The sequence below is a fragment of the Agelaius phoeniceus genome, chromosome 13 (genome assembly GCF_051311805.1).
Source record: "Agelaius phoeniceus isolate bAgePho1 chromosome 13, bAgePho1.hap1, whole genome shotgun sequence".
In the NCBI taxonomy this organism is placed as follows: domain Eukaryota; kingdom Metazoa; phylum Chordata; class Aves; order Passeriformes; family Icteridae; genus Agelaius; species Agelaius phoeniceus.
The window spans coordinates 10,691,922-10,718,772 of NC_135277.1; the positions used below are offsets into that span (position 1 = coordinate 10,691,922).

Genomic DNA, 26,851 nt, shown 5'->3' on the forward strand with positions numbered 1-26,851 from the left:
AATGTGTCTCTTTTACACCTTTTACTCTAAAGTGATTCTCTTGTCCTCAGACTCTTGTTACTTCTGTGGATGGATCAAAATCAAGCCACCAAACACTCTTGGCAACATTCCAGGGTTTTCGAGACCCCCAAGGGTTCTCCTGGCATCTCTGGACATCGGGAACGATGTGCTGAGATCCCACATCTCCCCCTTCTGTTTGCACCAAGAAGACTTCTTTGGCAACTTGACTCATGACACGTCTCACACACATAAAGATGCATGGGACGATGAGCATGAGGACTAAGAGTATCATTAAAATATAAAATCCCATTTTTAAAAACCCTCTCCATAAGGGAGAAAGATCAAAAAATCCCGCCACATCATCAATCCATGACCCAGTGATTTCGCCCAATTTCTTTATACTGTCTTTTATATTTTGAATGCTTTCATGAATTGATCTCGAATGATCTGAGAGATTCATGCAGCACATCCCCTCAAACTCTTCACATCCATGTCCATGAGCGAGCAATAGATAATCGATTGCTGCTCTATTTTGAAGAGTTGCCTCTCTCACACTGCTTACATCTTTCAACATGTCACTCAAAGCGAGAGAAACTGATTGAGCATGCTTGCTCAACCAACAACCCATGTGGTCCAGTTGAGTCAAGGCCACCCCCGATGCTGTCTGAGGTGAGAAAATTGCTGTCGCAATTCTCCTTGCCTTGTCCCAGGTGTACACTTCATCATCACAGTCTGCACTGTAATGTTGCAAGGACCTTTTCTCTTTGTGTTTTTGTTCTCTCAACACTTTTAAATCTGGTGACAACATTGAAATCCTCCCAATGCTGCATGGACCTCCTTTGGCATTTGCAGGAATGCCGTGCCAAATTCTGTCCCCACAAATTAAAAACAACCCACGTGGCAATTGCACTGGGACCTGGATTGATCCTTTGGCTGTCGTCACAGTGTGATTGCACCAAGCTGATGCATTTCTATAATATTCATGATTTGGTGTGACATCAATGCTATTGTTTGTCCTTGACACATTCGAATTTTCAAATTTCATGCATAGCTCCATTGTTGTGGACCCAAAAATTTCCAATTCCTGCGGTTCAGTAGAAGCCACAGGTAAAAGATGTGTCCACGCACACCATTCATTCACAGGATCTTTGATGACCTGTGAAATCTCCATTGGAGGATGCCCTGGAATTGGCCATTCGCCCACTGGCAACCCAACCATGCATGCCGTGAATGGTTTCCCTGGTTTCGAATGTGTCAGGCAGATACTTTCTAAATTTGCTGCCTGGGCTAACGTTTCCCAAACATTTTGTTTCGGCTGGCTGACAGGTAAATTTGCTCCATTGCTTAAAGCAACAGATGCAAGCATGAGCATTATGAAACTTATGATTTCACCCTTATAAAAAACCATTTTCATGCTCCCACTCAAAGCCACAAAGGAAAAAACCCCCCAAAGTTTTTATTCTTTTTGTTCTCCTTCTGAGTTGTTGTTCACAGCTTGAGTTTCTTCCTCCGTCTGTGTGCTTGTTTCTCTGCTTCCGGGATCTGCGTTCTCCTGCTCTCTCGTTCGAAATGGCTTCACGTGCCGCGCTGACACCCACTTCAGCCCTCGCCCTGTGGAAACACAAGCGAAACCCTTGCCCCAAGTGATTAGTTTGAAAGGACCCTCTATTTGTCCTGTCTCTGGGTTTCTGATCAAAACCAAAGGATTCTCCTTTAGTTTTGCCTGAGAGCTGTTTGAAAAATGCCTCACGATTGGTGGATTGGGTTCAGAAGACGAACTGTTAAGAAAATTCAACACATACAATGCTTTGTTTAACTTCATATGTGGTGTCGCCTCTGGCTCCCCCCTTTTCTGCCTATCCAAAAGGGATTTCAGGGTGTGATGTGTTCTTTCAATGATTGCTTGACCTGTGGGTGAATGTGGAATGCCAAATGTGTGTCTGACACCCCATCTTTTCAGGAATCTGTCAAGCACCCTGCCTGTATATGTTGGACCATTATCAGTTTTTATTTCTTGAGGCACACCTAATGATGCAAATGCTTGTAAGAAATGTCGACAAGCATGTTCTGCTGTTTCCCCTGCATGTGCTGAAGCAAAGACTGCCCCTGAAAATGTATCTACGGATACATGAACATTTTTGAGTCTCCCAAATGATGGATATTTTGTGACATCTGTTTGCCACAGCTGAAGACTTTGCAGTCCTCGTGGGTTGACTGCTCCTGTCGAAGCAGGTGGTTGCACGAGCTGACAATCTGGACAAGCACTAATGATTTCCCTCGCCTGAGTTTTTGTGAGACGAAAGGATTCCATCAGCGCTTGTGCATTCTGATGAAAAAATGCGTGACTCAGTCGTGCTTGCTCAAAAATGTCCGGAAGTGTTTGTGAAATGGGCATTGTCAATCTGTCTGCCTGAGCATTTCCTTCCGCTAGAAATCCTGGAAGTGTTGTGTGCGCTCTGATGTGAGTGATGAAGTATTCTTCTTCCCTGCTTTCTAGCACTGCTTTCATGCTCACTAGATAGGAATATAAAACTTCGTTGCTGACTTCTTTCAAGAGCGAACCTTCCAATCGTTTGACCACACCTGCAACATATGCAGAGTCCGTGACCAAATTGAGCGGTTGTTGGAACAACTGAAATGCTCGGACAACAGCTGCCAACTCCACAATTTGTGGAGAGCCTTGAACCGTCTTCACGTTTGACTCCCATTCCCCTGTCGTTGAGTTCATCCACGTGATCACTGACTTGTGTGTCTTTCCTGAGCCATCAGTGAACACTGTGATCCCGTCCAGAGGTTCTTCACTTATTCTCGGCTTTGCTCTGTAGCATATTTGTGACTGCAACATTCTATGTTGTGGGAAATTAATTGTGCAAGCTCCTGGAAAAGCTAACAATGCAATTAACAAATCTTTTGACTTCTGCATCGCCCAATCAAAATAATCTTTTTTCAAAGGCAGATATATCTTTGAAAATTCTCGTCCCGCCATTGTCAGCAATCTTGTTCTCCCCTTTATGATGATTTGTGCTGCCATCTCCAAATCTGTCAGAATTGTCTTTGAAGGCCTGTATGGTAGGAAAATCCACTCTATGATTATTAAAGGATCTCTCTGAGATGCGTCCCATTGAAAGATTAAACCATGGAATTGCGCTTTCTTTCCCAACACTGCCAACTGGAAAGGCAACGATTCAACGAATCGATGTGCCTGCCTCTTCTGAATGGCATCTGTAACTTTTTCCAACTCCTTCTTTGCTTCTTTTGTGAGCGTCCTGGGAGATCGAATGTCTGCATCTCCTCTCAAGAGATCAAGCAACGCTGGAATGTCACTGTTTGTGATTCCCAAAATCGACCTCATCCAGTTGATTTCCCCTAGAAGTTGTTGTAAATCATGTAGATTGTTGACTCTTGTACTGATTTCCATCTTTTGAGGCCTTATTGTTCTCTCTGAGATTTTCCACCCTAGATATTTCCAAGGTGCGACCTCCTGAATCTTTGAAACACTGATTTCCAGACCTGCCTTTTGCACTTCTGCAATCACACAGTCACGAGCCTTTTGCAGCTCTTGTTGCGTTGAGGCCGCAATGAGCAAATCATCCATATAATGAATGATTCTCACCTTCGGGAATTTCTTCCGCACTGGTGACAAAGCTCGTGCCACGTACCATTGGCAGATTGTCGGCGAGTTTTTTAGGCCCTGAGGAAGAACGACCCAATGGTACCGCTGCAGAGGCGTTTCCTTGTTGATGCTTGGAACTGAAAAGGCAAGCCTTGGAGCATCATCCGGATGAAGTGGAATACTGAAAAAACAGTCCTTGAGGTCAATGACCACAAGCGGCCAATCTCTGGGAATCATCGAAACAGATGGAAGACCCAGCTGAAGCGGTCCCATGTCTTCGAGGACTTCATTGATCTTCCTAAGATCATGCAACAACCTCCATTTGCCTGACAGCTTCTTCTTGATGACAAACACTGGAGAATTCCAAGGGCTGTTTGTTGGCTTGATGTGTCCCTTCTGCAACTGTTCTTGGACCAGGGTTTTCAATGCACTCAACTTTTTTCGCTCCAGGGGCCACTGATCCACCCAGACTGGATCATCTGTTTTCCAAGTCAGCTTCAATGTGGAGAGTGCCGCAGTGACCCCTACTAAAAATCCACCTCGATCTTCGTACCCCATTGTGCCAAAAGATCTCGTCCCCAAACTGTAATTGGCTTCTGCACAACGAAAGGACGAATGATCGCCGTCTTGTTTCCTGGTCCCGTGACAACGATGGCATTCTCACTCTGCAGACACAGAGAAACTCCCCCTATGCCTGAGAGAGACCCCAAGGGCGCAATCAAGCTCCAGTTGCGAGGCCAAAAGATGTAGGAAATTACCGTGACATCTGCCCCTGTGTCGAGCATGCCTCTGACTTCTATTGTTCTGTCTCCACAAGTCAATTGGCATGTGAGCGTGGGTCGATCTCGACCTATGTGCTTTACCCATGTGGTATGTATCTCGACATGTTCCCTCAAAGGAAGCCCTTCTTCATCGAAGATTGACATGACTTCAATGGCGTGTGGTGGCAAAGCGAAAGCTCTCGCGATCTGAGTGTTTTCCGCCACAGTCAATGGTGGACGAAGTGCCTTTGCCAGAACTGTCAGTTCCGTATTTTTATCTGCGGAAACAACTGATGGATAAACAATAAGTCCTAGGATTCTGCTCCTATCCTGTCCTATTATTAAGAAATCTTGTTTTTTGTGTGAGTCTCCACGGATCCCTGTTGGAACCTCCGCATGACTTTCATCCAGAAAGCAAATTAATTTGGAAGTTGCCAGTGTGCACTGTGCCCCTGGTGGAAGGAGTTCTGGGTCGCTTGAGAATCGGCTGAGGAGTTTGCTGAGGGCGTCTGCTTGACGATCCCCGATGATTGTCCTGTTGGTTGTTGAGTCACCGCCATCACTTGTGTCGACGCGCGCTGACGGTTTGTGGGCGCGCTCCTTCTCCCGTTTCCCGGAAGTGGTAAAGGATTCCCTTCCACGTCTGTCTGGGAAAAACATTCTTTCACAGAGTGTCTTCCTCTTCCACACCGCGCACAAAGCGGCTTTGCAGGCTTTTGTGTCTGCACTTGTGCGTGTGCATGTGGACAATTCCTTTTCAAGTGTCCAAACGCCCCACATTTGTAGCATTGTCCTCCTGATGGATTACTTTTCTTCTGGATGGTTGCAAGAACTTTATTGATGTTTTCATTCTGTTGTTGGAGCACCTTTTCCAGCATCTTTTCAACCTTGTCCTGATCTTCTGGCTGCCTCTCCGGGTTTCTTCTTATCTGCTCTCCCCATTCTCCTCTCAGCTCATCCCTCACGATTGACGCGACGTGCTGAGGTGTTCCCACTCTGCCGCATGCCTCCACCATCTCTGCCAAGGATGGCCGTCCTGGCATTGCGCTGATGACCCGTTGACAATCCGGGTTGGCATTGCCGAAAGCTAAACTTTCCATGAGAGGTCGCTTCGCCTCGTCAATCGTCACCTGTCGATCCACAGCTTGCGAGAGTCGATCTATGAAAGATGAGAATGGTTCTGTGGGACCTTGCCTGACGCATGAGAATGGGACGTCCGGAACTCCCGCCGGAGCAATCTGCAAGATCGCTTTGCGTGCTGCTTCTTTGATGTCATTCAGCACCCGTCGTGGAAGCCGTGCTGCTTGCTCCACTGGATTGTCATCTGGAGGGTCTCCTGCTAACTGTGCTTCCGTGAGGTTTGCGTTTGGCCCACCTTGATAGCTGGCTCTCAACTCTGCGAGATATCTTCTCCATCTTCTGTCCCAGATAAGACTCTGTGTGTCAGTGAGAATCATTGACACAAGACATCGAATGTCGAATGGCGTGAAATCATATGTATTGAATGTCCCCTTCAGGAGCTGTTTGAAGTACTGTGAATTCAGACCATTGTTCTGAATGGCCTTTGATAAGTCCTTGATCACTTCGTGACCCAGCCTTTCCCACCTTGGATTTTGGCCTTGTGCATCATAAGTCACTGGCATTATTATGTCTCCTGATCCTCTGATCAAACCCTTTTCCTTTGACAATTCATTTCTAATTTCCTTCCAATCTATCGGTTCTATTGGTTGTTCTTCTTCATCCTCTTCTGGAGACTCCATTGGCCATTGCCTGCACAATGGAATCGTGGAGGCTCTTGGTGATCCTTCACTCCATGTTCTTTGACTTGAGGTCCTCAGTCTTGCTCCTGAATCCGGAAAAGAAACTTGAGGCTCTCTTGAACGTGTTCTTTTTGCTGCATCAAAAGAATGCAGAAGATTCTTTGCTGCTTCCGCTGCTGAAAGCATCCATGCTGGAATTCCCTCTCTTGCTGTAATGTGTATCATTTCTTCTTCTTGAGGCTGTGCTTCATCTGAACTGTCTTCAACTTCATATGATCCCGAAGTTGACGGAATATTATCCTTTTGTTGCGTTGCTGTTGTTGTTTTTATCTTCTTTAATGTGGCTTTCTTTTTATAAATTGTTGGAAAAAATTGCTGCATTGTTGCAGTTTGGCCAGTAGGTGATGTGGTGGCGCTGTCGAGCAGGTCCGCCGTGTCCTGCAATGTGGTCGTCCCTCCATGTGGTGGCGCTGTCGCCTGCCTGGGCAACCTTGATGACGACACGAACTCCATCGGTCCCTGCTCAGCAGACTGCAACGTTCGCAACTTTGTTTGAGACCGAGTTTGCATGGCTGTTAACTGAGCTGGCATTGAGGGCTGAATATTTGAGCGTTTCTTTTGAGTGGAAGGGGTTTGAACCATAGGGATTGAAGCTAGCATTGGGACCGGAGAGGGGGTGGGGCCACGGGATGCCGAACCCCGAGCGTGGCCCCTCCTTTTCGCCCCGGACGTCACAGAGGATCGGACCCGCCCCCGACCTCGCTCCGCCGGCACTTCCCGCGCATGCGTGCCTTCGGGGACGCCCTCTGCCTCCCCTGTACTGACGTCACTGTCTCCGTCCCGCTCCACCTCCGAAGTCTCCTCCCTATCGTCTGTTCCTGCCCCTCTCTCCTCCTCCTCTGACGCTGTATCCACACCCCCCGCTGAAGCGCGCAGCCCCCTCCCCGCGGGTGCCCCCTTTCTCGCAGCGATTCGAGCCGATCTCCGGGTCCAGACTTCCGGGTCTGACGTCACCACCGCGCGTCTCCTGCGTCCCTTCACAGCAGCTCTCCGGAGCTCTGCAGCTGCTCCGTCCTTGCTGCCCGTGTCTGACGCTCCCGCGCTGGTTTGAGAGGTCTCCCCGGCCACTCCCTGAGCCTTGCTCGACCCGCGCGTCTTTGGCACCGCTCCAAAGGCGATTGTCGCTTTCGGCGTTGCGCTCACAAGAGTCGCATGGAAACCCGTGTCTCCCATTGCCTCCCCGCCCCCCCCGCCGGCCGCCGCCGCTTCCGCGCCGCCGCGCCTGCCGCGAGAGAGCGCATCCCCCCTCCCCGCTTGTTCCCTTTGAACCCCCCTCCCCGACTCTGCCACGTTTTCCACCTCCTCCCCCCCTGATTCCTGCGAATCGGGACAGTACACTCCGGAAGGGTGGCCTGTCTCCTCGATGTCGCTGGGAGAAAACTTTATTTCATCAGGAAGAGGAATGGTATCATCAGTGTCTGAGTCGGAGTCTGAAATCCCTGTATTCTCTGTAGTTTCAGGGTGCTTTAGGGTTCCCTTGGGTTTTCGGGATGGTGGGACTGAGGGCAATGACATTTCCCCTTGTACCCTTTTCTCGGGCACCTTTTCCCCCGGGCTAATTGAGATCAGAGCCAATTTCTGCTTGGAACCTTGCTCTGCTCCCTCCGCCCCTCTGGGACCTGCAACAACTTGTTGCCTGGCTGACCCCCTAAATTGAGTTGAGGTCGCCTCTAACATAATTCTTGCTGAGGACAGCAACTTTAAGGCTGTTTTATCCTCATTGATGGCTAGAAAATATAGGTGTCTGTTAACTTCTTGCCAAAAGCCTACTTCAAATAACAGCCTTGTTTCGGAGTACGGGTAATTACACCGCACCCATAGCAATAATTCTCTAAGCTTTTTCTTTGGGATCCCCTTAGTGTGTGTGTCTGCCACGCCTTGTAGGTCGGACAGAATTTCTATTTGTTCCTGGGAAAGTGTACCCCCCATGTTCTTAATTCTTGACCTTCTCACCGAATTCCTGTCGTCAGAGCAGTCCGGAGGCTCCTGGTCTCTGGCCTGCAGGTCACAGGAGATGGATCCGGAGGCGCCTTTCCGATTCCGATCCGGGCTGTTCTGCTACGAACTTTCTTCGGCTGAGGTGGAGTGCGATGTTTTCTGCGGCTGCTGCGTCTTCAGCGTCTCCTGGCTGCTTTCTGGCTGTTTTCCCAAGGAGTTATCAGGCTCTCCTGGGAATGAGTCCAACTCGGGAGCTGCCCACTCGGTGCTTCAAGGCTGCCCCTGTGCAAGTGGTGCACAGTAGAGCTCACCGTGGCTCAGCGAAGGCTGCTGGATGCTGCTGGATCGCCGGTCGCTGCCGAGCTGCTCCCCGGGTTGCTGCCGGGTGCCCACCGGTGCCGGTGCCCACGGGGTGCCCACCCAGGGACGCCAAATGTCGGGTCCGGCTGTCTGTCTCTGCCCCGACACGGGTAGAGTGGCTCTTTGGTGGGCGCGATGCAAAGGACGAGTCTGGACTCTTCAGCTTTCGGTCTTCAGGTTGTTTATTATTTCTTATCTACAAAAATTTTCTGTCTGCCCAACAGAGGTCTGATCTGCAGGCAGTCACAGGCACTCTCTGACCACCCACGGGGCGGTCATGTCTTTTTATACTAAAACCTACGTATACAATATTTACCTTTATTTCCCAATGCTTTTCGCCCATGTTGGCAAGTGCACCTTCACTAGAAACCAATCTCTAAGTGCCAACATCATCACAGGAGATGGAGGACAAGAAGAAGAAAGAAGAAGGACAAGACACGCCCTGATCCCTCCATCTTGTCTCCATAACCCCCCTGTACCAAAAACCTTAAAATCTATATCTCACCCTCTAAATGTGTCTCTTTTACACCTTTTACTCTAAAGTGATTCTCTTGTCCTCAGACTCTTGTTACTTCTGTGGATGGATCAAAATCAAGCCACCAAACACTCTTGGCAACATTCCAGGGTTTTCGAGACCCCCAAGGGTTCTCCTGGCATCTCTGGACATCGGGAACGATGTGCTGAGATCCCACACATGGGTGCAAATGAACTATTGTGCATTACCACACAAGTGTCTCCTTAGCTTAACAGCTGCTGGCTGTGTTGGCTGCAGCCTTCACACACTTATAGCAATGGCATTTATTTAAATTCTTACCTGATTTCCATGTGGGATGTGTGTGCTTTGCCAAAGCTTGTTTTCCAGCTGGTCTATGTGTGGGATGTCAGTGAGACTTCAATGCCCATCAGGCCATGGCACATCAGCCAGTTGTGTTCCCAGAGATCACTGGCTGCTCTCTGTGTCATTAACAGGGATTTGACTCATGGATGGAAGCTCAGCCAAGCCCAAATACTGCGCTTGATTTTTGCCTTGAGTATCTTTTGGTGTTTTTTAAATTTTTTTTTAAAAATTACGTCAGTCTGTGCCCTGAAATGCCACCCAAAAGGATGGTAACTCTACCTGATTACTTAAAACACAATGATGTTCAGCCTCTGTTATGTGCCTCCTGACTAGGAGTATGGACACAGTCAAAATGGGTTTCTGGCCCTAGAGAAATGTTACTTCTCTGCATCAAAGGAGGAATATTTGACAATTATCCAAAATTATAGAGAACTCAACTGATTCCTACTGAAAGTTGGAACAAATCTTATAGTAAAAAGAAGGATTTCTCCCACTGTTTTTTGCACTTATGCTAAGCCTTGTTCTTTATGAATGAGCATGCAAACATTTATTACATGTTAAAGTTGTTATTGGTGAAAATCAAACCAGATTTTGAAACCTGGACACCCAAATTACACTTTTTACCTTCTTCATATTTGTGTCTTTTCTTCCATTTGCCCAAAGTATCATGAAACAATTCCCAGGTCTTCAGCAGTTAATATGATTAGTGATTCTGAATATGTTGTTTATATCATAATGTTAATACATAGAGTTTTATAAAGGGATTTAGCTGTAAAATAATTATTAGATGTTTATGTATATGCATTCTTTTGGTTGTTCACAGGTTGTTCATGTTACCATTGATTATTTAGTTACTTGTCTGCAATAAATGTCTAATTTTAAGGAACTTTCCCAACTATAGATATAGATAGAGGTTTGCTTGAAGGATATTTTAGGGAAACCCTCCCTGTCAAGGCCAAGCCCTGGTCCTGGCTGGTTGGGAAGTATTCCAACAGACCCAGGTGCTTCTGCACCTTTCTGCACCATCCCCCAGCTAGGGGATGAGGTACACATGTCTTCTATCACCAGCAGGTCCAAAGTGGTCACCTGCTCATCTGGAGAAACATTGATCACCTCTGGGACAAAGCCCAGTGAGAGGAAAAATGACCTAATCACCATCCAGCCCTTGTGGCCAAAGCAGGAGCAGGGTAGGGCTGCCAGGAACATGGCTGTGCCTGAAAGCTTGCAGAGGCAGCTTGCCAAGAGAGGCTTGTGTCTCACTGCACTCACCATCATATTGTTATGTTCCTACTGACTTTCTTCAGTTATTCCCTGCTCCATGCTTCCAGAAGGACATTCAGTAATGTCAAAGTCAGCATTTCCAGCCAATGGACTCCCTCCTGCCTCAACAGCACAGCCCCTGAGCCCAGGCCATCAGAACTTTGGAACAGTAGCCATTTATTTCCAAATGCAGAAAAAGCAACTCTCTTCCTGGGGGGGACATTGGACATTTTTGTTTTCCTATGCTATGGGTCTCTTTGTCAGTGGCATAGTTGCTTTTGCTGTATTTTTATTGATTGAATAAAGAAGGGGAAGATGCAGGAGATAAGAAATCCTCTTCCCTTCTGGTGAGCAACAGAAAGCACTCTGGGAAAGGCTCAGCTAGGTTTGAGGTAAAGAACAGGTCATGTAACCAGAGATGGGGTTGCCTGGCTGGCCTGTGGTTGCCCTGTGCATGAGGCAGTGGTTGGTTGGGGAGACACATGGACACCAGGGAGCTCATTGGGTAAAAGGACCCATGAACAGCCACACTGCAGTGGCAGGCAGCCTGTGTGTGCCTGTTTGGGTGAGGTTTAGAGCATAACAAGGCTTGATTTGTTGCAATAAGTGATCTTCTCTGGAGCAAGCAAGAAGGAGATCCGTGTGTCTTTGTTCCTCATTGCTACAAAACTCTAAGGTCATGCTTGGATGTGCAGGGAGTGTTTGCACAAATGGACATTTCTGCAGCAAATTCGTTTCCTGCCTGAGCAGTTTTGGTAGGGAATTGTATGTGTGTTTTTGCAGAACCAGGGGATCAACAAAGGAATGGAAGAGTGCAGCTCATTGCTTCTGTAACTGTCTCGTTTGATGTTCTCCAAGCTGAGTTTTCAGCTGTTAGGAAGGTCTTCTAACCCAAAGATGGGGATAGTGCAATTAACACTTAGTTCCATAAAGCTGGAATTTAAGTATAAGTACAGGGCATATGCTTGGCTGTCTGGTAAAAAATTCCACTTAGACTTTCTGAAATAACATGCCAAAAAATAATGTTACACCATAGTCTTGTATATCCCCTGAAATACAAGACATGCTAAATTTATTCACCAGTAGCTTCTTTCAATGATGATTTGCTTGATTTTTCAGAAACGCATATCATGCATGCAGAAATTTGAAGCATTATTTCTATTCCATGCATTGTTTAATCTTTAGATCAGCAGGAATTCCCCAAATTAAAAGTCATTGCAAGACAATTGAAAATGGTAGTTTAGTAGTCTGAGTAAATTTTTCCTGCTTAAAATTAGAGGACTTTGTGTACCCAGCTAACACTACTAAGCAAGCTAAGCAGAAAAGGCAAAACTTATTGAACATGGAGAATTAATCCATTAGCTGGATTTCCAGAACCAGGTTGAATATATTTTAAGTCATCCAAATGGTGACTTTTACCACAGAAAACAGTGGAGCATTCTCAAGGTTACAAATTTGGACTTTATTCCTGTGAGTGAAGTTGATTTACTCTGTGGAATCTCAGGCCTGGTAAAAGCAGAGACTTTTTACCCATCTTTACAGGAACCAGGTTTTCAGCTGACTTGCACCATTTTAAGTGACCCACTTTACCTTTAAAAAATTCTGTAGAGGTATTTCCAACACATTCGTAAATCAGTACAAAAGAAAATAGATGACACATTTCTCCCTTTACTAGGTTACAAAATCTTTTTTAAAAAATGAACTACAGGAAATGGGAAAGAAGTAATTTTGCCTTTCTGTTTCTAGAAATAACCTTTAAAAAGGAAAGCTTTTTTTCTTTTTTTTTTTTTTTGCTTGTAGGAGAATCTGTTATAGGAGTTCAGTGTTGTTCACCAAAATAGCTGTCTACACCATTAAATAGCACGGGCTTATTTTGAATCCCAACTCCGTTTTTACCTGCACTGAGTAGGGACTAAATTTAAAGTGGGAAAAACATCTAAGATTTGTCTTAACAGAACAAAAGATTGTAGGATGAAGTAAAAATTATTTGAGCCCATGTACTTAAATATAGCTTTTATTTTAAAATGCAGTTTGAAGAAGGAATCTTGGATCATACAAGCTGTTTTTTATGCCAAACAACACAAACTAAGTAAAACACAGAGGTGTTTCACTCTCAATTTGCCCTTTTAAGGTCAGAAAAAAGGAAATTGTCACACACACTGTTTCTTGTATATAGTGTGGAGAATTCTTATGAAGTGATTATTTTATAAAGGTTATACATACTTCCAAACAATATTTATAACACTCCTTTTCTTTATCATTTCTAAAAGGATAGTATGCTTTCTGCATCTAGAGAATGATCTTACTATTATCAGGATACACAGCCTATATATAATATAACATCTCTGTGTGATAGTTTGATATTACAAATTTTAATTCCTGTATTTCGTTGCTATGGGCCTTATTGTCCAATGTGCCATTGTTGAGCAAAGATGGTGGCTTGTGCAGGACTCAAATCATGAATGAATTCCTTTCAAGGCTGGAGTGCACTCTGTTCATTGAAAGTTTTTAAAATGGGCTGTAATGAGCATCCGATAGGAAAACCCAATTGTGATGCAGATCACCAGAGAGACAGGGCCTGCACGCAGGGGCTGACTGGGGAGATTCAGATGTGCAGCAGGAGGAAAGGAAATGCTTTGGTGGCCCTGTGAAGGCACCTTGTTGGAGGGTGAAAGACTCAATTTGCTATTTGGACTGATTTCTTGCAGCATGAACTGTTAGTATGGGAAGGGAATGTCCTGTTATATACTACACAAGTCCTTTGTCTCAGCAGCCACAGTTTCCTCCTTCCTCCAATTATGATTTGGCCTGAATGACCCTTAAATTGGAACATATACCTCTTGGGAACAAGTCAGGAAAATGTAGTCCCTTTTATTCTCCAAGGAGAGCAAAATAATTTTGTTCTGTTTATTTCTCCTGAATTTGGCATTTTCCTATGCTCTTTCAAAGAACAAATTCATCATTATTCCTAACAAAATCTTTGCTTGAACTGCTTTCCATTTACCGTTGATATTTTTCTATAGGATATATTGAAAATAAGCTGCACAAATGCAAGTTTCAGCCAGGCATTGAACACTATGTAGTTTAACTTCTAATAAAGCTCATTCTCTTCTCCAACAGACATCAATGAGTGTGAGACAGATGGAATATGCATGAACGGGCGCTGTGTGAACACTGAAGGCTCTTTCAGATGTGAATGCTTCCCTGGCCTTGCAGTGGGACTGGATGGACGTGTCTGTGTTGGTAAGACAAACTTAATGGAGTCACAGTGAACCAAAGTTAAGATATTAATGCTAGTCTGATGAACAGATCAAGTTTGAATGTAGAATTTACCATTTTTTAATGGAATGATGGGTAGTAGTTCTAGTGGCTAATAATAACTCTGTAGTGTTTACTGTAATAGGCCATTTTGCTCTGTTTAAATTTTTTATTTAAAGAGAAAGAAAGTGTGGGTCAAATCACAAGGTCAGGTAGACTATACAGAGTAGAGGTGATTATTGCTCTATCAGTTGTGAGTAGGTGAGAATTTGCCCTGTTTCTCTCAATGTAAAATTCTTCATTTGTCACTAAGCTTAAAGATGTAATTACTCTGTCACATCTTCTTAACATGGGATGTACCCAATTTTCTGCCCATTTCTATACAAGCTCAGTGTTGATTATAAAATACTAATATGCATGAAAGCTATTTATGGGCAGTTCGTAAAGAAAGAGAAAAATCACCCCTGGACCTGAAAACATAAACATATCAGGTCTTACGTACCAGAATAGCATTAATGACTTTTCCTTGGGTTTTTTATGAGCAAAGAAAGAGCAAAGACTTTCTCCATTTTCCCCACAGCTTCTCACTAGTTCAAGGTTAAGAATTGATTGTTTGCTTAGTCGTTCACCAATGCATGTTAAGTCATTAAATACAGTCACCATTTGTATGCCTTAATTCTTGGGAGCGTGAGGAAGAAAAATTTCTTTTCCCTAGTAGAGGAGTGCATACAGGTGGCTGGAAAGCAGAGGGAAATAGTGAAAGAGACTTTGTTTTGACAGCTATTTTATGGTGTTTATGACACCTGAGCTACATTTAATGCTTGCTATAGTTTATGGCAGGATTAAGAGAGATTTCTTCCCCCAGATACACATATGCGGAGCACGTGCTATGGCGGCTACAAGAGAGGACAATGTGTGAGACCATTGACGGGTGCAGTTACAAAGTCAGAATGCTGCTGTGCCAGCACTGACTATGCCTTTGGAGAGCCTTGCCAGCCCTGCCCAGCACAAAACTCAGGTATGCCATGTTCACTTGTAAATCTTCTCATTTACAAATTCTGTTCATACACTATTTCTAGAAAGGTAGAAGAAAGCTTTATATTAACATTGCAACTTAAATCAGGAGATTACATTGTTGTATAATACGTTACATATATTGAGCAATCTTTTATTTTTATATGTTTTAAGACTACAGATGATAATTTTTTTAAGCAACAGTAAATTACAATATGTGGCTCCAGATTTGATATGCACATTAAAAACAAAGAGGACATTTTCAGATAACAAACTGTATTTTGGTAGATGTAGATAACAAAGAATATAAATTTTAACCCAAGTTATTAATGGAAAAAATTTGGTTAATTCATAGCTTCAAATCCATAAGGTATACCTGCCAGTCACATGTTTGCTGCATGACTCCTATATCCTTCAAGTTATCTGAAGTAGCTTATTCAGTACCTTGCCTTTGGGTAGTCAATGCACAGACAAATGTCCAGTTCAGTTTCTTGCAAATACTTGAGTCTGTCACTGAAATCCCCACCAAGTGAAGCTGTCTGGGACATAACTTCTCTCTGGCAAGAAAGCAATCCTAATGATTTCAATGGGCAGAAGTGTTTTAGGAAAATTCTTCCAACAAGACTCTGCTGACACAGTCCTTGCTGTGAAGCCAGTAAATTAAAGAGACTTTGCTTTTGTGGAGGTGGCTGACTGCAGGGAGCTGGTTTGAAACTTCAATTTATTATGTGTTTCTTGTTATTCAGCAAATTTGTTGTTGCACATAAACAAACTATACCATTTGATAAGATATTCTTGATCTACTGTGAACTCATGAAGACACTCCTGCTAAATGGAGTTAAATATGGGACAGATTTATAGGAAAAAATGTTCTGTTTCCTGGTCTCTTTGAACATGCACCTTGTGCAAGGACTTGGGCATAAAGTTCTGGAGAATCTTGCTGTGAATGTGTTATGGTTCGTTTGTGTAGGAGGACCAGCATGAAGTTTATGTCTATTCTTAAATGCCACAGTTCATCATGTGAAGTTTTTACTCATCCATCTTCATAAGCAGATTCAGATCCTGAATCTGCTAAAATGCTTCACAGGTTCAGAATACTGTGAGGTTATTAATGTTTTCAGAAGAATTGGAAGGCATGTTACTTCTTTAGAATAATTAATCGCTGTACTGTCAATGGTGATGCTGAAAGCAATGAGCTAAGAAAGAATATTCCAATAAGTTTTTTAATAATTTTTCCAGCTGAATATCAGGCTCTGTGTAGCAGTGGAACTGGCATGACTGCAGGAGGAAATGGTAAGATCACCTAATGTTATTTAAATTTATATATAGCACTTTTGTCTGAAAGTGTTACCTCGATATCCTTAATTTGTTAGCTGTGCTGGTGGGGATGGTGACAGAAGAGAATGGGAGACAGGCTTAGGGTGAAATGGAGCATGGAGTTTCAGGATCATGCCATTTCACCAGTGGGGCCTCTCTGCTTTACATCATGGAGTGTATGTAACTGTCATTATAAAATAATGACAAATTTATGAGAAGTGTCATTACCTATGTGACTTTATATGTAAGTCATATTTGGATATTTCAGGTGAAATCATCCTGAAGAATAAAGCCATATTGAACATCGAGCTTACTCATGTTTTCATCTGTCAAAATAGGCCAGGGTTTGTTTAAATGTAGACAAGAAGGAAATTATTACAATGAAAGCTTTGTAGTCATAGAACTGTGAAACTGCAAACTCTTAAATCAGCCAGTGCTCACTAGTAGATTTGCTGGCAGTAGATAGGGAAAAGCACTCAGAAAGGAGGGATATTAATGCTTTGGCAAGTGATGCCATCTGGAAATGCTATGAATCAGGAGATATGGGGAGTATTAATACATGGGCCTCTCTAAATCTAATCTCTGATCCCCAGTTTAATATCCCAGTTCTTCCCTTTAGTTGAAGGTTTCCTAAATTACTATGGGCTAACGATAAATCAATGATTAAGAGAAGCTTTTTTCCCTTGAGTGTGAATATCTAGGTGTGAATTTCCCAATCAGAACTACATAATTATAAATATGGAGTTGCCAACGTTAAATTATATCGAAATGGTCTTTTTCTAGTTTGAAGAGTTAAATCCTACAGGCCCTCAACAACTGCTGCTCTGATGTTTGTGTTTTTTTACCTTTATGTAGATATTAATGAGTGCTTATTGGATCCTGATCTCTGTCCAAATGGAAGGTGTGAGAACCTGCATGGAACATACAAATGTTATTGTGACCCTGGATATGAAGTAGACTCGACTGGGAAAAACTGCATTGGTATGAAATGTCTTATCCTCAAAGTATTTATAAAGAATCATCATATCCTTTCTCAAACTCTGTCAGCTAAACTATCCAAATCTGTGCTTCCATTCTTTTCGTAGAAATAGAGGCTGCAGCCCTCTCTTGAACATGACTGATCTGACCAGTGTACAGTGTTCTGATGAAGTCTGACTGGTGCCCTGTATAGTTGTGCCAGAAATTCTCCATTTCCCCATGGAATATCCTGCCTAAACTGATTCTAGTGTGCATTAGTCTTTTCTCAAATACATGTTATACTGTGGGATCAAAGTCAACCTCTAATTGAGACTTACATCCAGATTTTGCTCACTAGCCTTCAGCTGATGAGTTCTGGTTTCTAGCATGTTATTGTTACTGGTCCCTAATTGCAAAGTTTTGAATGTTGGTGATTATATTTCATCTTATTTTTCTTGTTCATGTTGTCAAGATTAATTTAGCCTTGCCTGAATCTCTGTATTGGCAATAACTTCCAGCTTAGTGTTGTCCACAATTTTTGATTCAATTAGTTTTTTACTTCTGCCTTAAAATGAATATTTTATAGGATCAATCCCAAGTCTGATCCTTGAAAGCATTTATGATATCCTTGCTTCATCATGATTATTCTCCTTTTTAATATATCCTACCGTAATCTCTCCTTTGTCCAGCTCTGGAACCACCTTAAAATTCTTAAATTCCTTTCTATTATCTCCAGCTTACGTAATAATTTTATTTGGGTTCTGTATTCTCTACTTAAACCTAAATAGCTTGAGTCATGGGTGTTATCCCAGTCTAAACTATCCATTATCTTTAAAAAAAAAAAAAAAGAGTTACTCTTTCTTAGATAAAAATCACACTGTAATTCATCCCATTTTCCCTTTTGCTTCTTTGGCTTTAATTATCCATGTCCTATTCCAGTGTTTGCTTGTAGCTGATGGCATCTCTTCTCTTCTCCCAATCCATCTGTGAGTTTTCCAGATGCTCCCCAGCCCACCCTGCTGTAGCCCACATCCATGCTCCATCACAGCTGTTTCCCATTCTCCCGTAATGTTCCACCTGGCCCTCTCTCAATTTTTCTGAACTCCTGTGAAGCTTCCCACATGGTCTGTTTTATTCTGCAAGTCTCCCTTCTTTTCCTAGCACTTTGGCTGTTCCCAGCTGCTGCACTGACCCTCTGAGTCTTCCCAACTTCTCTCAACACTTTCTAGCCTCTCTGACTTAGCCAATTGTTCCTGTCTGCTCTCTGGGTCTCTCCTGGTCTTCACCTGCTATTCATGGCCCATTGCCACCTTCTTGCAACTTCTCCCTGATGACCACAGTTCTTCCAAAGATTTCCTCAGGGTTCTTAAATTTAGCACTAGCAATTCTATTTAAATTTTTCATCTCTGAAGCAAGTGTAGACTTACATTAGCCTTGTTAACTATAACATCTAAGTTCAGAGCCAGCTTGGAAAAAATGGTGATTTAAAGACCAAGATGATCAGCAAACCTTTTCAAACCAATCCTCTCCTTGTTTCTGTCATGACTGTGGGTGCTGCTGTGTAGTGACTCAGAAACTGCATAGACCTAATCCATAATAAAGGCAGGAAGAAAGTGTGTGAATCCCTGCTTTATTTTGAACTGTAGTATGGCTGTCACATACTGTGAATATGAGAGGAAAGAAAGTACAAGCCCTTGTGCAAACCTGTTGTCTACAAAAAGAATCCAGTATTCATATTCCACATCCCCCTGCCCTGTCCCCTCTGAAAAGTGGCTGTTGGGAGTGAAATTCTGTCCTGATTTCTATTCCAGAAATGTTTTATTTATTAAAAAGTTCTTTATTTTCATTGTAGATATTGATGAATGTGCACTGAACATGCTGCTTTGTGACAATGGACAGTGCAGAAATACCCCTGGAAGTTTCACGTGCACCTGTCCAAAAGGATTTGTATACACTCCTGATCTAAAAACATGTGAAGGTAAGTGGTAATGCAGCATTTCATCCTAGTTTTATTCATATGGATTGTTCTCAGATTGTGCCAGAAATACCTTGAACCTTCATGAAGGTATAATGTGTAAAACTAAAATAAAAAAAATTAAAAAAAAATCACAATAAATAAATTCAGTGGGAAAGTAGGAGAATGAGGAGGGAGGGACAAGGCCAAATTGAAATTGTTAGATAACCTCATGGAATAGCCTGTATTTACTCTCCCTATTTACTACTAGCAGTGAGCACACACTGTGCCAAGGGTGAGAAGAACCAAGCTTTACAAATCTCTTCTGTGAGGAGCAGAGCCAAAGGGCCCCTAGTTTGAACCCTTTTTGAGCCACAGACAGTTCTAATGCATCAGTGTGTCTTTGGGACACATGCATTGCTGGTCTGTTGTGAGGGGTTCATAACAGAAAAGGGGAATATTGGCAAGGTTGGGTATGAGGAAAGCTGTGTCCTCTTTGTCCTAAACTGAAAAGAGCCATATGTATTTTTGTTAATGTTTTCTGGCACTAATAGCAGTGTGTTTCTTTTCTAGATATTGATGAATGTGAATCCAGCCCCTGTGTTAATGGAGTGTGCAAAAACACACCAGGTTCTTTTGTTTGTGAATGTTCTCCTGAAAGTACTTTGGATCCAACCAAGACCATCTGCATAGGTATTTATTGCTCTGAAGATTTTATGTTTGCTGGTTAAAAATAGCTGGTGACATGTGAACATTGTACACCAGGTTAAGAAAATACTTTTAAATTAAACTTGTGCAGATTAATTTAATGGGAAACATAACAGAAACAATGTTTAAAAATGCTTTATTTCACCATTACTCTGGGGGCATAAAGTGCACTTGGGGGCTTGGTGTGCTTCCATGTCAAATTTGAAAGACAGGTGAAAATTTTTTTAACCAGCACAGAAATCCTATGACCAGTACTTCAGGTCTGTGCTCACGCCCTTAATTTCTCCTGTAACAAGGTGAACATGTTCTAGTTAGGATCTGCTCTCTGGAAAAAATTTTGTATTTTGCACAGTCCAAACCAGCTCAAGAGCATCCATGGACAATGCTGTGACTCAGATGCTCTGTGGGCTCATAATTTCCTTTCTTGCCTGTTTTGTTGGGACAGTAATTTATAGCTCTCTTCTAGTCAGTGAGGAAAACTGTAGGACTACAGCTGTCTGATCCTTAGCTAACTCCTGCTACTCTCCTGTATGGGAAGATATCCAGACTGGGGGATCTAGTAAAATAATGGAAGATATGTAGCAAGGGGTCTTCTGCATGGGCTCCTAATCTGACTCATAATCAGTACAAGGACTCAGGTCTTGAGTGATATTGACATACTCCCTGTTTAGCACAGTAAGCATAAACAAGGATTTGCAAGAACTTTGTGCTGGGATGATTTCAGGCTATAATCCAGTATAGAGAAGGTTAAATTAAGAGATTTTAAAATAAATTTAGCTCTGATGTGGTAAATTCTAATGAAAGGATGATTCTTTTTCATGGTTAAAGCACATGTGTTTGTAAATACAGTAATGCATAATGCTAGAGAATCTGCATGAAAATATACTGTTTTTTTCCAAACAGAAACTGTCAAGGGTACCTGTTGGCAGAACATAGTCAATGGAAGGTGTGAAATAAATATCAATGGAGCAACTCTGAAGTCCCAGTGCTGTTCCTCACTAGGTGCTGCTTGGGGAAGCCCATGTACACCATGTGAACGAGGTAATGCCATTAATTTTCCTCAGGAACCTAGGACTTTTCCTCTTTGAGCTTGGTTGAGATTATTATTGTAGAAGTTGGGCACAGGCTAGACAAATAACTTTACTTGTTCTGTTGTCAAGCAGTCATTCCTTATTCAGTCCCAGAAAAGAGAATCTTAATGTTTGAGAGGTAGCATGTAGCTATAGAAGGTTCTAACTGGATTTTACAGTACATATTTTACAAGTTCAAGTGCTGAAGGGAAGGGACCACACCTACAGTCTGTAACTGGCAGCATTACTTTAGCATGGTTTGTCATAATTAGTGATCTGGAGTTCCTAATGATGTAGCAATAAATGCATGCTCCCCAGAGATCCCAAGGAAATGTTTGCAACAAATGGATCTTTGGTGTGGTAATGAAGGGAGGAGAGGGAGTAGCCCTTCTTATTATACTCTGTAGATTAACTGATGACCTGGAGAATCATACAGTTGGTGAAAAAATGGGTTGAGGTTGCTGCATATTCATTTGCTAACTTTACTGAACTGTGGGATGAGCTGGGAACCCAGGGATGAGCTGATGAATGCAGAAATGTGTGTGGGTTGTTATTTCTATATCCTGAAAGCTGCTAGTTTGCTCAAATCTTTGGTTAATTTCATTCTGTGTATTTTAACAGAATTCATCCTCATTCATCCATGGTAAATAGGGTTGTAATGTGCTGTGATCGAGTGAAATGAATTAATTGGTTCAAATGAAACAGAAATCATAACCACTTTTTGGCTAGCTAGCTGAGACACATGGGAAGCAAAAGAGGATAAAGGCTGACACTCTATACAGTTTATGTAGTTGCCCCATCTTATCTCTTTATTATTTCAGAAAATACTGGGATACTGTCTAAGCACTCAGACTTCTCATAGCAATAAACCAGATAATGTTTCACATGATCAGTTTTGCACAATAAATTAATGGTGAGTTTTGGACTGTAGTATTCTGAAACTTCACTTCTGTTTGTTTTACAGACCCAATATGTCAAAAGGGATATTCAAGAATAAGAGGAACATTGTGTGAAGGTATTTATTGTTGCCTTAACATAAATCAGAGCTTGAATAAAAAAATGCCAGTGTTTTGATTTAAGTGGTTAATTTATCATAGAGGAACACTATGCCAAGTTCTTACCTTGTGTTGTTCCATTGACTTCGTTAGAGTTATGTCAGGGATGAATTTGGTTTCAGTTTGTTTAACATTCCTGCATACTCACACTTTATCTCAAAGTACAGACTTGCAAAATACAATGTCAACCAGTATAAGGAGGTGGCTCTCTCTCTTCAAACACTGTTAACTGAGTAACCTGTTTTTAAAAATCATGTGTTTTATATATACTACAAAACATGGCATAAGCAATACAGTGGTATGATAAGCCATTACTATGCTTTAGAAAAAGAACATTCAAGGACTGTAATTCACTTTAGTTTTCTTTTTCTTTTTTCCCTAATCTTGGCTTTCTCCCATATGACATTATATGAAATCTTAAACATTCCGAAACATATTTTTCACTGTCCTATAAAAACAAACAAACAAAAAACATCAGGATACAGTTATACTTTGGTTAAAGAAAAAGTTAATATTTTCAATGTGTAGTTTTTTGCTTGGTATGGGATGACTCTATACTATTCTGTAAGAATTGAAGGTCCCACCCTATTTCATCTCTATTTGAATTGATTTGAACCCTTGGAAAAGTACTGCATATTTACATAATATGCAGAAGCTGAGAGAGTCTCAAACTGCTGTGGGTCATCCTGACTGACAACATCTGACATGACACTGCAGTTAAAATATTTTTTAAAAATTACTCCCATATGTAGCTTCCATAAAGAAACATTGTTTTTTCCCTTAAAAAAAAAAAAGAGAGGAACACCCTCACACATACTCTTTGCTTTCCAAATGATGACTGAATACCTTGGCACGTCTGTGCTGCAGACCCACTGTACATAACTTATCTGACCTCAGCAACACTTTGCAGAGTGTGTAAGTGAAAGAAAAAGAAAAAAAAAAGTGGGCCCACCTATCTCTCTTCACAAGGAAAGTCTTAGAACATTTTCAACACTGCTGGGATGGAAAGTTTATCCTTCCAAGATACAGACATAACTGTTTTCAGCATTTCCTTTACCAGCACATCGGATTGCATCTATTGCATGCTTTAATCTTTCTCGTGTCTATGGGACCTGGATAGCCCCAGGTTTTTCAGAGTAGTTTTCCTTCCTTGTAACCTTAGTGAAGCCTTACTTGGTTTTCAACCCATGTAAGCATTTTTCAAGACAGGGAAAGGTCTCTAGGAAATTTACTGGCAAGTTAGAGACAGGAGTAAGTTTAGTTCCCAAAAGGTGATAGTCAGTTCTCCCATACACAGCCTATGTAAAATGAGTAATAGATCTTGTGCAGGGAAATAAGCAAACTAAATTGGCAGCGTTGCTCTCATTTACGGGTGAGCCCTGGAGTTGTCATCTGCACTATTGCTCACAGGCTGTGAACAGTGTTTCAGTGGTTTCTAATAATCCACTGGCTTTACCTCATACCTTCCAGTCAATTTACAATATCTGTTCAAGGGCAGAGGCCACTGATTTGCCCCCCAGCGTTTATCCTCCATCGTGCTCCACGAGGTTTGAGAGATGCAGTCTGTGCAACAGGACTTTTGTCTGGAGGCCTAACCAGCCCAACCTTCCCACTTTTTGGTTACTCTATACATGAGTATTCATCTACAGATTGCCAGTCATTCTTCTTCCATTTCTTGTTCCTATCCTCTCCTGTCCTAAAAGTTGTCACGCTTCATCTTGGAGCATGTTTAATGCTGGAAGCTTTTTCCCAAAGGCAGTTGTGAAGCATATGCTTTCACAAAGGACATGGGTGGGAGGACCTCACACTTAGATTACTAAACATTTATTTAAGCTCAAGCCAAGCTAATGCATATAATCAATTTTTCCTTACCAAAAAGTGCTAAATTTGCCTTTTAAATATAGAAATACAGCTTTTATTTAAGAAAGTTAAACTCTATGTGTAGTTGTAAGTAGGTTATTTTAATATATATAATGTTGCTAATTGCTGACAAGGCCATAGACCCAGATTGTAAATGTTCTTGGAGTTTCCAGATGTGCAGCTAGAGAAAATAATCTTTAAAAAATACTGAATCTAGTTGGAATAATGCATAATGTCATTTTGCACTTATTTTGATCTTTCTTTGTCCATTTGCTTCAAATATCTGGCCCACAGTGAGTATGAAAATGGATATAGTTTTTAAACACCCCTCTCTTTTCTGTTACTTTTGAATTTAATTTTAGTATATGTAGGAATAGCTAATAGCAACATGTATTATTTCTGATCATCAGCAGTTTTCTGTAATTAATTGGATCTGGCTGACTTATTTTGGGAGTTGTAAATGTTTTTAATTTTTTCAGGCCATGTAGACTGCTGTCATTTTTTATTTTATCCTGAAAACTTTGCAATGTTATATTTTTTTATATTTTTGCTAATTTGTTCATGTTTAGCATGCTAGTGATTACTCTTACTCACTTCCTTTTTTTCTTTAATAGATGTTAATGAATGTGAGGTGTTTCCTGGAGTCTGTACAAATGGGCAGTGTGTCAATACCTTGGGATCATTTGTTTGCCAGTGCCCTAATGGAATGACTTTAGATGCTTCTGGACGGACTTGTCTTGGTAGGTGTTAATTCCATGTACAGGTGAAGAGCAGATCTATGCAGTGACCATTGGTTGCACTGTGTGTTTTCTAACAAGAAAGGACAATTATTTTTGCCCATTTTTCAAATCGAATTCGTCAGGGACATGAACTTAGTTCACCTGGAATTAGGAACAGGTCCCAATGGTAGTAGCTAAAGCCCATCACCATCTGCTAGCTGATGAATAGCTGTGATTTAGTTCCAGATTGTTCATCTGACAAATCCCTACAGATCATGCATGTTCTTAGCACTCTTCATTTGCAGCCCCCCTTTCCACAAAGGCTGGAATAGTGGAGACTGCACCATTGTGAGCTGGGGCTTGGCCACACCATGCACCTTGATGCAGTGTGCAACAGAATATCCAAGTTTTGTATGCTGTCCACCCAAGGCACCGTTGTCCATTATGACAATAATGCCCAAGGTTTGCCTCTGAACAAGACATAGCTTGTAGTAACTAAAAGGCCTTATATAAGAATGGCGAGCCGGAATGTTTAAAACCCTTTTCTGATCCAAAATTATGTCAAGTGTTGAACACCATTTTTCAGAGTGGTGCTTTAAACTTCCTTCAACTCTTAATTTCTGAGTTTAGCATTAATATTTTGCTGTTAGGAATTATGCAGTGAGCCTGGTATGTTCCTCCGAGTCCACAAAAACACAGAGCGAGCCGTCCTGTGAAGGGCTTTTGAAAAAAAAAAAATTCCTCTGCAGTGAAGTAAATTTTCTCTTTCTTTCTCAACATGTTGTTAAATTGCCCAACAGACATCCGCTTGGAGAGCTGCTACCAGCGGCACGAGGACGAGCAGTGCACGGCGCAGATCCCCGGGCGGCACCGCATGGACGCCTGCTGCTGCTCCGTGGGGGCAGCCTGGGGCTACGAGTGCGAGGAGTGTCCGCTCAGGGGAACGCCCGAGTTTGACGCTCTTTGCCCAAGGGGTCCTGGCTTCTCTACCAAGATAGAAATAAGTGGGAAGCCTTTCTCTAAAGGTATGTCATCCATTTGGGGTCGATGCTGGCAAATCCTGATGGCTTCTGCTTTTACTCTTCTATCAGACAACTCCTCTGGGTTTGAAAATTCTGGTAATAGGCACTCCACTCCCCTAAGGCACGTTTGAGATCCAGTTAGATTTCATGGCAACTGAAGTCCAAATAAAATACAAGAGAATTTAGTTTGTGATAGAGAGCGTTAAATACCATATAATACTGCAGGCTCAAAACACAGAATTTGTGTCACTAGAGAGGTTAAATGATGCCTGACTTTGCCTCCTGGCATCTCATAGTACGAGAACCAGAACAAACTGGGCAGTCAGCTTTGAATGTATTGAAGGAGCAATCCGTACTTGTGAAGGGTGCAATAACTTTAATTCTAATGTGAAACAACAAAGAAATGGTGAATAATTTTGGGAATTTCTTGTGAAACTACTTGGAGAAGTAGAGGAAATGGCTTCCACGATGATGGCTCAAATCAGAAAATTTTATTTACAGTAAACCTAGCTGTGTTATGACTCTTGTTGGTAAACTTCCAGCATTAAATGAGAATCACACAGTGACACCCCAGCATCATGTGCTGAAAGCTGTCTTTCCAGGATTAACACTGAAGTTAAGCTGGACAATGTCAGAGGCTAGCCAAAAACTAAACATTATGAAGTCTGAAATGAGGGGAATATATATATATATGAATGACAATTGCTGTTGTTTGTTTCAGCCTTGTTTTATAAACAGTTACTAAGCCATTAATTAGCCATAAAGAAAGTGACATGTGCTTTTACTTATGTTCATTATGTTTTCTGTGACTCATGGAAGTCACATTTTTTTCTCAGAAATTAGAAGACAGAATGCTTCTTTTGAAAGCTGTCTTTGCCTTCATCCTTTGTCCGCTGACATCTTCCTGAGCTGCAGATCAGATCCTGCAGGACAAAGGGGAGACTGATATTATTCTGTAGCAGAAAGTGTTCTTGGAAATTCCAGCACAGAGTATCTGTCTACACTATTGGTTAAGGGGAAGTCAGTATCAGTTTATGTACTGTGGTCTAATTTTCCCACAAGGAAGGGTCACTGCCATGAAAAAGGATGAGCTCTGATGTCAGCATTGCTCTTGTGTGCACTGTTTTTGTATGCAATGGTAATATATGTCCACACTATCTCCTTTTCAGACATCAATGAATGCAAAATGTTCCCCAGCCTTTGTACCCATGGAAAATGCAGAAATACCATTGGCAGTTTTAAGTGTAGATGTGACAGTGGATTTGCCCTTGATTCTGAAGAGAGGAACTGCACAGGTAAACTGCATGGATGTGTCTGTCATAGCTGT

General features: G+C 42.2%; 1 protein-coding gene across 6 annotated transcripts in view; it reads left to right on the forward strand.

The window, feature by feature from the left end:
• FBN1 (fibrillin 1) overlaps nucleotides 1–26,851 on the forward strand; it is a 154,115-nt gene that overhangs the window by 75,855 nt on the left and 51,409 nt on the right. For 4 of the 6 annotated variants that reach the window (XR_013184081.1, XR_013184082.1, XM_054641812.2 and 1 more), the window contains exons 16-26: nucleotides 13,711–13,833; nucleotides 14,714–14,866; nucleotides 16,102–16,155; nucleotides 17,035–17,160; nucleotides 18,989–19,114; nucleotides 19,664–19,783; nucleotides 20,702–20,839; nucleotides 21,833–21,883; nucleotides 24,398–24,523; nucleotides 25,303–25,527; nucleotides 26,694–26,819. Coding sequence is in view for 4 of the 6 variants with exons in the window: in XM_054641812.2 (XP_054497787.1) it covers nucleotides 13,711–13,833; nucleotides 14,714–14,866; nucleotides 16,102–16,155; nucleotides 17,035–17,160; nucleotides 18,989–19,114; nucleotides 19,664–19,783; nucleotides 20,702–20,839; nucleotides 21,833–21,883; nucleotides 24,398–24,523; nucleotides 25,303–25,527; nucleotides 26,694–26,819 (1,368 nt within the window). In the remaining 2 variants the exon portion in view is untranslated. Of the gene's footprint in view, nucleotides 1–13,710; nucleotides 13,834–14,713; nucleotides 14,867–16,101; nucleotides 16,156–17,034; nucleotides 17,161–18,988; nucleotides 19,115–19,663; nucleotides 19,784–20,701; nucleotides 20,840–21,832; nucleotides 21,884–24,397; nucleotides 24,524–25,302; nucleotides 25,528–26,693; nucleotides 26,820–26,851 lie in introns of those variants that run through there. The other 2 variants (XM_077185249.1, XM_077185248.1) reach the window with 2 other exon arrangements.